General features: G+C 39.7%; 2 protein-coding genes across 2 annotated transcripts; one reads left to right on the top strand and one right to left on the bottom strand.

Annotated features, from left to right (window-relative positions):
* Positions 1-321: 321 nt before the first annotated feature.
* On the top strand, positions 322-5,399 carry LOC111239305 (brain and acute leukemia cytoplasmic protein-like). The gene is made up of 5 exons (XM_022769154.1): positions 322-540; positions 1,192-1,387; positions 2,054-2,276; positions 4,057-4,256; positions 4,829-5,399. Exons 3-5 carry the CDS (start codon positions 2,096-2,098, stop codon positions 4,991-4,993), a joined length of 546 nt encoding a protein of 181 aa, XP_022624875.1. The 5' UTR covers positions 322-540; positions 1,192-1,387; positions 2,054-2,095; the 3' UTR covers positions 4,994-5,399.
* Positions 5,400-5,483: 84 nt separating this feature from the next.
* nme6 (NME/NM23 nucleoside diphosphate kinase 6) lies at positions 5,484-9,930 on the bottom strand. The gene is made up of 6 exons (XM_022769146.1): positions 9,698-9,930; positions 9,349-9,444; positions 8,243-8,345; positions 7,905-7,944; positions 6,612-6,772; positions 5,484-6,154 (listed from the first exon to the last, which is right to left on the bottom strand). The coding sequence occupies exons 2-6, from the start codon at positions 9,439-9,441 to the stop codon at positions 6,003-6,005; spliced, it is 549 nt and encodes a 182-aa protein (XP_022624867.1). The 5' UTR covers positions 9,442-9,444; positions 9,698-9,930; the 3' UTR covers positions 5,484-6,002.
* Positions 9,931-10,151: the final 221 nt, after the last annotated feature.

Below are 10,151 nucleotides of genomic sequence, written 5' to 3'. Positions count from 1 at the left end.
AGACAAGTCCTCAGTCCTTGAAGTTTTTGTGTTTTTAGTGTCTCAAAGGGAACCAGCATTTAATTGTGTTTCTGAAATGTTTTTATATACTTAATGTTTAAATAGCTAGACATTAATCGGCAACTAATAAAAGACACTGAGTCGAAATGCAATGTCCTTAATGGATATCAAACAGAAAACCCATGTGTGGATGACAGTGAGCACAAGAACCACAGAGGACCAGCAGGTGTTATTTCCAAGTTTACCTGGCAACAGCTGAGGTAATTTCATTGTACTTTAATTTAGAGGCACGGGTAGCCTACCTCCTCATCTTCATGACAAGAGGCTGAATGACTTTAACATTCACTGTGTCTCTCATAAGCCCCGCTGTGCTGTGCTGTGTTGGTGTTGGTGGTGGCGGAGGATGGCATGACGGAGCGGACGGGCGCGCGGTCTGTAACCGACCGGAGCAGAGTGATCCTTGACAACATGTTACGGGTCCGTGAGGCGGACGACGCGGAGCAGCGGAGCAGCGCCGGGGCGAGACCGACACCATCATCAGTAAGCCTCCACCATCATGTCTGACTTGTGGCGTGTCTTTTTCTCTGCGTTAGCTGCAGTAAACTGCGTCGTTGTTGTGTCAAACACCCTCAGCCCTCCTTTTTTTTTTTTTTTGTTTGTTTGTTTGTTTCTACTTATCTAACGCTGTCGGTGGTTATTTCCTCACGGCCTGTGCCGAGGGCAGTGGTGCGAGAGCTATTGTTAATGCATGACAGGTCCATATGCGTGTACTGCGTTTTAACCAATGCTTTTACCCAATAGGTAATAATGCCTGTGCACTGCTGTTCATTTGGATTCCCTCAAATCTCCGGGGAAAGACAACTGAATAAGTAAACCAGGCGATAAAATGATGTATAGGAGGCCTGATCGTGAGTCAGTGCGTCAGTAAAAATATAAAGTGAGACCTCACCAGCATCTCATTGAAGGAGAAGCCGGTTAAATAGGCTCAGTAAGCCACTCTGATGATTAAAGGATGGTTAGGCTGAAGATCCCTTTGTACCATAATGATTTCAGATTTTTTACAAGATGCACTGATTCTCAGTGCTGTCCAATTAAAGTACGTCTCTAGAAGTGACTTAAAAAAATAAAAAAGACAAAAGGACGCCGTTTCTTCACTGGCACAGTCTCTCTCCCTCTCTCCTGTGCCTACAGGTGACTACATGTTTTGATGATCAGCAGGCTCCTGTGTGAAACTGACTCCCTGACCTGATTGACAATTAGAAGATGCTGCCTCCAAATGCTCATGAATAAATGTAAATGTGACTGTGAGGGACCACCTAACCCACTCTTTGACTGATCATCAATCATATGAGGGCACTCGGTGTGTCCCACAGCTGTGTGCTGTGCTGTGAGTATCCTACTGTTCATGTTGGTCGTGTCCTATGAGAGAATATCTGGTCAAAAGTCCAAATGTAAACAGTATATAGTGTTATCGTATAGTATATCATCAGTTAATCTGCGGATTATTTTCTTTATCAGTCATATTAGTCTATATTAATCTATGATATGTCAGAAAATGGTAAAAATAGATAATAAATAAATGGATAAATGCCAGTCACAGATTCCTAAAGCCCAAGCTGAGGTCTCCCAATTTCTTTTTTTTTTCCAACACACAGTCTAAACAACATCATCAGATGAGACAAATAAGCAGCCAAACCGCTCACCTGAGAATCTGGAACAACAATGACTTTAAAACTGTTAACCTGATGATTAGCTTTAATTTATTCATGCGTAATCGTAAAAAGAGAGAAAAAATAACTTAATACTCAGTGTTTTTACTCTTATTATGATTATGTTAATGACTAATTTACTTATTGGTCTTACTTTTCTTTATTTTTTAGCAGGGTTAGATGTTATTTGAAGATTAAAATTGTCTTTGCATAATTATATAATTGCGCTCTTTCTTTCAAAAGGAGAGAAACTGGTAAGATACACATTCACTTCGCTGAGTCAGTGTCACATCTTAAACTGATTAAAGTGAAATCCATTGTAAATCTGTTTTTCTATTCTGAAGAAAAGTCCAAAAGTGGAAGTGAAGTAGCCCTGAGGCAGCGCTATGGGCTGTGGGGGGAGCAGGACTGATGCTCTGGAGCCTCGCTACCTGGAGAGCTGGACTAAAGAGACAGAGTCCACCTGGCTGACCAGCACAGACACTGACATCCCCCTGTCGTCCATCCAGAGCATCACCTCTGAGAACTCTGAGGCCGGCTTCGCTTCTGAGAAAACACTCTGCCCCGGTAAGAAGAATGAATTATGGCTGAGTGGATGGGTGAACGAATACTTGATACTTGATCTGCTAACAGGAATAGGCAGTCATTTAACTGCTGAACAGATGAATAATACATTCATGGTTTATTAGATTACCACTGCTGGAACACAATGCATTTGCAATTACAATCGTCTTTTTCCTGTTTTTAAATTACTATATCCTATGTTTGCTTTCATCTCTTGCACCCTTAAATGTGTCTTTTATAGTTAAATACATGCAGTAAAAACCTACTGTATTTTCATTGATACGTTTAAGTTTTTGGATCAGTGGGGCTGTTAATACTGGCTGTTATTCACACCGGGCTGGCAGAGTTCAGGCTGGAGTCATATTGGGTTTACAGTGAGTGGTCTTTGCTTCACACTGAACATCAAAGTGAAGGGTGCCACATCTATACAGTCAGTGTTAGTCTGTCTGCAGTACAAATCCTGTAGGTGTAACAGTTTCCTTTTTCACGTTAAATACCTCTAGAGGTTGTGCATGGCCCTTTCAAAATAAAAAATAAAAACAATAGAGAAACTTTTATGTAGAAGGAAAATTTAAATGTCTAGTTAAGGGTTGAGCATGATATAAGGAAGATAAAGGTGACTGATAAAACATCTTCTCTGGAAACCTTTGTTCTTCTGGTGCGCAGTTCATCTCTCGTACCTCTGCGTCCAGCTTAGAAACAGCTGGATCTGGCTACAAACCTTTTGTTGTGTGTTAATTTGTCTTTTACATTTGCAGTTTTCTTTGAAGCCAACATGAGATGAATCAGTAAATGGACATAATAGGTTACATCAAAAGCCAGTGTGCTCAAACAGGACTTGGCTCTCATGGCAACAGCTGTGAGTGAATGCAGGCAAAGGAGCCTTGATGTAATTGTGAAGACGAATTCAGTTGAGCAGCCTCTGAGGAGATGAAACAGGTCCAGAATTGTCCAAATTAATCAGCAACTGGTAACCACAAAGATTATATCAAAATACTGGCTTCATAATATGTATATGATGTGCACATTAAATAACATTTCAGGCTGATAATCAGAGTGGTTTTCCATAATTGATTAGACTGTGGTGTAATGAGTTCAGCGGCAGCAGTAATGCACCTATAAGCTGTCTGTATGCTCTGACCTTTGACTAATGAGAGAATAATACTCAAGGAAACCAACAGCTCAGTACACATGTAGAGATGCCACGGTCTCCCAAAGCTGAGAGACTGTATTACTAATTTATAATGAACAATTATGCTGTTCCAGAAGTTGTAAGGAAAAGCATTTGTTTTAATGTCAGTCCCTGATGTTCTAGAGATCATCTTTTATTATTAACTGTATTATTGCTAATTCCAGGTTTTAGATAATATGAATCATCTCTGAAGGAGTTCTCTCATTATCATTATTACTATTATTATTATTATTATTATTATTATGGGTAAATGCCATAACCTGCCTCATCTCATCTGCTTTCTGATTCTTTCATCCATCTCCTCCATGATAATTGATGTACAATACTTTTTCCCTGTTATTTATTGTTCTTTAGCCTCCTGAATGTTTGTTTTTCTCATATTCAATTTTGCTTTATTATTGCCTGACTGGGATTAATCAGACTGCTGTCTGGATATCCCTGCCTTGTTTGCAGATGAACTACGTTTGGTCCATTAGTTGAAGGGATGACCTTATTCTTTTTAGTCAGTAAACACAGGGCTTTGATTTGTTCAAGGTTCAATAGGTTGTAATGATAAACAAGAGTCAAATCTAAGATTTAGTTTTGTTTCAGTTCCAGATTTCTTTGAGGACGGCCTCCCTCCTCCTGCTCAGGCGTATCTGAAGGTCTGCTCCGCCGTGTCGGAAGCCAGTCTGAATGATGTGAAACCCAGCAGCCCTCCTGCAATCCTGGCCTCTCCGCCCAAAGAGGAGTCGTTGCCTTCGTCTGGCACCACAGTGCAGCGCCGAAGTGTTCTACACACTGAAGAGATTGTAAGTCTCTCCCTGATGTTTTTAAACGCTGCAGGTCAATTCAGAGCATCAAGGCACCTTTTCTTTTCTGTTTTCTTCTCTTCACTCATTGAGTAAAAGTTATGAGTTGAGGGAGACTTCCTTGTGGGTAAAAGGTTGACTATTTTTTTGTTTTTATGTCCTGCTCATATGTTACATTTAGAGCTGACACATGAACAGAAAAGTAAGATGCAACCATTTTGATAATCAAATAATTGTTTTATTCATTTTTTTAAGCAAGAGTTTAAATATTTTATGTTTCCATTTCTGAGATGTGAGAATATTGATGCTTATTTTGGTCATACATGACAGTAGCTGAATATCTTTGGGTTTTGAACTGTTCACTGGATAAAACAAACATCTGAAAACATCAACGTGGTCTGTGGGAAATTATAACATGCATTTTCACATATTACAGACAAAACAATAAAAAGAAATATACATAGCACAAATGCCCCCTTTTCATGCCACAGTCTGCAATCTAAACAAACCTTACACAAGTGTTAATATCACATATTTACTACGTCTCATCCGTCATTCTTCACCATTAACAGACAAAATGGCAGGACAATCGCATGTCGACCAAGCAGGTGACCATCACAGTGACACAGAGCATCCATCAGGTGGACAAGAACGGAAAGGTGAAGAAGTCCCTCACCACCTACGAGGTAATGAAACCTGTGGAATCTCTAAAACAGGTGTCCGCACAAAACCCTTGAGAGCAGGGGAAACTGGAAGAAGCCAAAGAAAAACGATGACTGTGAAATAAATTAACTGAATATTTTTTTGTGGAGAAGACGTAATGGGTCTGAAGGCTGAGGGAGCACAAGAAGGATGTGTGACTTTGCCGGAGATTCTGAACACTTAAATTCAGACTGTCATAAAATTTAACCCGGCTCATTTTCTCATTTTTGACTAGGCCATATTATATTTAATGCTGTAAGATGTATTTCTATGGTGCCTGTTACAACGTTTCACTGTTTGCTAGTTTGGTAAGAGAAAATACAAAATATGACATTTTAGAGTACATACAGTATTTAGACCAAAACAAAATGAAGAACGCGTATTATATCACAGCAGACAGCCTGTTTTCATCATTATTTAGCACATTCAAATTTCTGTGAAGTAGAATCTTAATTTTAAGATGCTTTTGAGAATAAATATATGTCTAAAGGTATCTTTACAGGTGTTATGCAACATTACTGAGTATTCAGAAAGCATAAAACTTTTATTGTTTCCTCATTTGACATGGACACAACAGGTAGTCGCTGCTGTGCTACAATCTGAATGGCTCAGGAAACTGATAACGACGACGTCACTGTTCACAGTGACGTCTGGACAGGAGTTTGTGATGATAATGTAAAACTGTCTGACTACATCGTGTTGTTTTGTACAATGCAGTGTCTGGTTTTCTTATCTAGTCACTTGTGTTTTCTATAATGACAATAAATAAAACAAAAACATACACATGGCCCTTATTTTAAATGCCAACACATGGCATGGAAGGAAAATCTGTTTTAATACCACAGACATGGGATGAGCACATTGGCACTTTGAGGAGCTGAGGTGATTGACAAACATGCACTTTCACAGTATTACATAAAGCGTGTAGCGTCAGCTCTGGCAGCTTTTCTATGAGCAAAGTATAAACAATGGCAGAATCTTTACGCTTATGTCTTTGACCTGACAGTATGTTGTAGATCAGTGACCACAGCGGCAGCTCTGGGATCAGCTTTGCGCCGAAAGCGTGTGGATCTGTTTTTGATGGTCAAATTGGATTTGTCCAGATCTGAACAATGGCTCTTCTTTCTCCATCCACTCGTCCGCACAGAAGTCTGGGAAGAAGAAACCGATTTCTCTTTGTGCCGACTCAACAGAATCTGGAGAAATGATAAAAAAAATATATATATATATGATATATATGTATGAAAATGGTTATTGGAAGTACTGGGTTTGCAATGTCCTAAGACTTCTATGTAAGTCACACTGGATATATTGTTGAATAATAAAACCCTTGAGAACTTTAAAACACTCAACAGTCTCCTACTGAATAAAATGTAATATGAATAACTGATATATAATTTTTTAATTTCATGCAAATATTAAGACAGGTGTTACAATGCACTATTGTAGCAAAAAAAAAAAAAATCATAATTTAAGTTTTCTGCAATGTTTAAAAGTATCGCTATTTGTGTTTTGGCCATATAATTACAGCGATAAAGAAATTCTACGCCAAAGCTAAACCTGGTGAAATTGTAGTGTGTGATTTGACAGCCCATGTGATAATGCATGGGGTGTAAGACATGTCATAAACCTGTTTCTCTAGATATTTCCCACCTGAGCCATGAGTTGTGTTTCGTGTGTCCGTGAGTCCAAACTGGGCCCTGATGGAGGCAGGGGAGGTGTATCTGGCTCTGAACACTTTGGTAGGTCCCATCAGTTCTCTCCAGTGACGAATGGCATCCTCTCTGGCTAAAATGTACGCACGCATCGGCCCACTGCGGCAAAGAGTTCGACAGCAGTTTGATTGAGTAGTCAATCAAGGTTAAATGTTAGAGAGTCAAAGCTGTGTGTGGCTGTTACACACAGAGCTTTGGATGCTTTCTAGGCTTTAAAGGACCACTGTGTAGGATTTAGCGGCATCTAGCGTTGAGGCTACAGATTGCAACCAACTGAATACCCCTCCCCCTCATCCCTCCCCCTTCCCTTTCTATGCGTGTAGAAGAAGCTACAGTGGCCTTGAGGTAGCGTAGAGATGCGACGGTCCCTCTCTGGAGCCAGTGTTTGGTTTGTCTGTTCTGGGCTTTTGTAGAAACATGGCGGTGTAACATGGCGGGCGCATAAGAGGACGCACTCCCTGTATAGATTTGAAGGTCTCATTCTAAGCTTAGTTTCAGGTGGTTATACACTAATGAAAACATAATTGTGATTATTATATTCCAGTTCTGCTATTAGATTCCCCTAAATCCTACACACTGTTCATTTTAACTGGAAGACAAAAAAAAGGCTTTTCATACAAATCGAATATATTCACTCCAGAGGGAGCTCAGACACACATACGTATCCGGCATGCGCAGGTATCAATTTATCAGTTTTAGAGACACAATGCCAACTGGAGCTGACAACACTTAAAATGCTTCTTAGGTTTCCAAAAACACCCAGAGAAAGGTTGCTGTGGCAACTACCAATTCACTGCTCTGACGAGACAAATATGACAACGTGATTACAAGCACTTTTTTTTTCTGTCCAGTGGGTGTTTGCCGCATGTGGAGCTATTGTGAGCAGGCTGCATGGCAATTTTCAGACAATTGCCCCATGGGGTGTTTGTGCTACACTTGGCAGTCCGCTGATGATTGAAACTCCTGTTGTGAAGTTTCAGAAAATGATTTATTGGTGACTCGCTGAGCATGAAATAGGAGCACCATCAACCGAGGCGAGCTTTTTCTGTGCCAGTCCGGTGGGTTATGGCATATGGAAATTTCCTTGTTATTCCATTTCAAAACTATCAGACAGAAATCCACATTTATGCAAAGGCATAAAAGCAAGAATAGTTTTACACATGCAATGAACCACCGGTGTCACGATTTAGGATTTGTACATTTAATATTGTCAGTGTGAAGTAAGGCTTACCTTGACATGAATTCAACAAGTCTTTGATAGAAGAATCTCCCTGAGAAGCAAAATAAGTGGGATTACGACAAGTTTTTGGTTCTAAATGACTTAAAATCTTGAAGGTTTTAAACACTGTACTTCACTGCCTGACTTGAACCGTCATCAGAAATTACTCTCAGTGATCCTTACTGAGGACAAGAGTCTGTTTTTCCCTCTCAGTGTGGCTGCTCAAACAATACAGTGATGGATGAATCACTGGTTTTAACCTACACATATCTGCTAAAACAGGCTGCTGACTCATTTGTTTCTCTTTGTTCATTTTAATAGTACTGAACACAGATGAGTTTTATTCTCACCTGAATGTTCAGCGTAAAACCTCTCCGAGTCCTGTCTCCTCCACGCCAGATCTTTGCATCTAACAATGATGAAGTTGTTCTCCAGGATTCTTTGGTGAAGAGCCTGAGAGAAAAAAACAAGAAAAAAGTTTGACCTTGTTGTGCCACACTGTAGCTGATGATACTGAGTAAACGATTGTTCATCTAAATATATTTGGATCATAACAACGTGCAGGGTACTGTGTACAGAGTTCTTCCAGGAAGCTAAAAAGGAAAGGGGCAGCATTTTGATATTATTATACCATCTGTTACACCTGCCAGAGGAATGACACTTAACAGACAAAATTATGATACAATACATTAAGCTTATTTACTGTTGAATTAAATAAAGATGATAGTAGAGTAGGCTAAGTGACATGAACAAACAGGCCACTCCATGGGATTATTTTGTTGAATTAATGTATTAATGAATAGAAATATAAAGACACTTGGTTTATTCAACTGTCTAAATAAGGTGCACAAAACCTCAATTTACTGTTATTATTCACTCTGTATTTCCATATGTGAAGTCAAATTGTGGAACTCAGTTAAATGACGTAAAATGTTTGCATTCAAGTAACTGGACTGGATGGATAATAATATGTTTAGTGGACTGTTAGTCGTCGTGTATGTTGTGCTTATGTTGTGTGCATATTATGTAAGGAAGGGTTGTTACAGAATATTGGCAGGATCGTTTATTTTCAGATGGAAGTAGCTAATATAAGATTGTTTTTCCCCTCTCCCTGCAATACAGAGTACAATGCACAGAGGACTGTAGGTGAAAAGTGGGTGACAAATAGGGGTCCGATAACAAGTTTTTTGCTCCAGGGCCCCCTGATAGATTAATCCTCATGTACTGAAATGTCCAAAAAAAAAAAAAAAACTGAACTGAGCTTATATATTTACAAAATGTTTATCTGACAACATTGCTCACTCTGGAAGACTTATGACAGCAGCAGCCCTTTAAAATATAAGATAAAACTGCTAATGTAGTGTACCTGAATGAGTTCCGTTCAAAAGAAGTCACACTGAGAAGCAGTTACACAGCAGCACTAACAGACAGTAACAGTGAGGGAGTGTGAGCTGACCTCCAACATCAGAGGATGAGCCACAGCGTCCGGTTTGACGACCGCCAGGGTGAGCTGCAGCACTTTGGAAAGGCGACCAGCTGTCAGTGTCATTGTCTACAGAGAGAACAGACATTTCACTGTCAACAGTAGACATGTAGCTAACTGCTCACAGGTGCAAGTGTTTGTGCTGAAACTACATCGATTTAGCGTTAAATAAATTGAACTTAAGGAAGTGTAAACGACACGGCGCTGGAGGATTTTTTTTTTACCATTACGGCACTGCTGGTAATGCACCTCAAACAGCTTAACTGTTCAAGCTCGTGAATATTAACCACAAGTCAGTACTGAGTTAGTTACAGTTACCAACCTCTGTTATGTCTGTTTTCCAAAATAATGGTCAGTTTGCAGAGGAAAGCGCAGCAAAACACGGCGTCTCCATGTTGTAGCAAATACAAACTCGTTACTTTACAATTAATTAACCCTAACCCCTAACCCAAGTACAATTCATTTTAAACTTGTTGAATTGTAATATTTAATCTAGTTTAACGTTAAAATGCGATTATTAGCTGATGGACTCCTCGCACGGGGCAGTCCGTCTGTAAATACTGTCCCCAGAAACTGAGCGAGCACAACATGTTCCCGCTGAGAGAGTGACACCAAATAAAAATGGCTGCGCATGACAGTAACGTAATGTAACTATTACCAACGATAAATTAACTAAACGCATATTAATATTGTTTGATTGATGAATAAGTAATGGTTGCCCCCTCACAGAAAGGCACAGGTCATAACCAAGCAGTGGTCATGGAGCATTGGTGGGA

Source organism: Seriola dumerili, unplaced genomic scaffold, assembly GCF_002260705.1.
Source record: "Seriola dumerili isolate Sdu_G_001 unplaced genomic scaffold, Sdu_1.0 BDQW01000025.1, whole genome shotgun sequence".
Taxonomy (NCBI): domain Eukaryota; kingdom Metazoa; phylum Chordata; class Actinopteri; order Carangiformes; family Carangidae; genus Seriola; species Seriola dumerili.
Note: the sequence above shows the minus strand (reverse complement) of the source record. Positions and strands in the feature narration are given on the sequence as shown.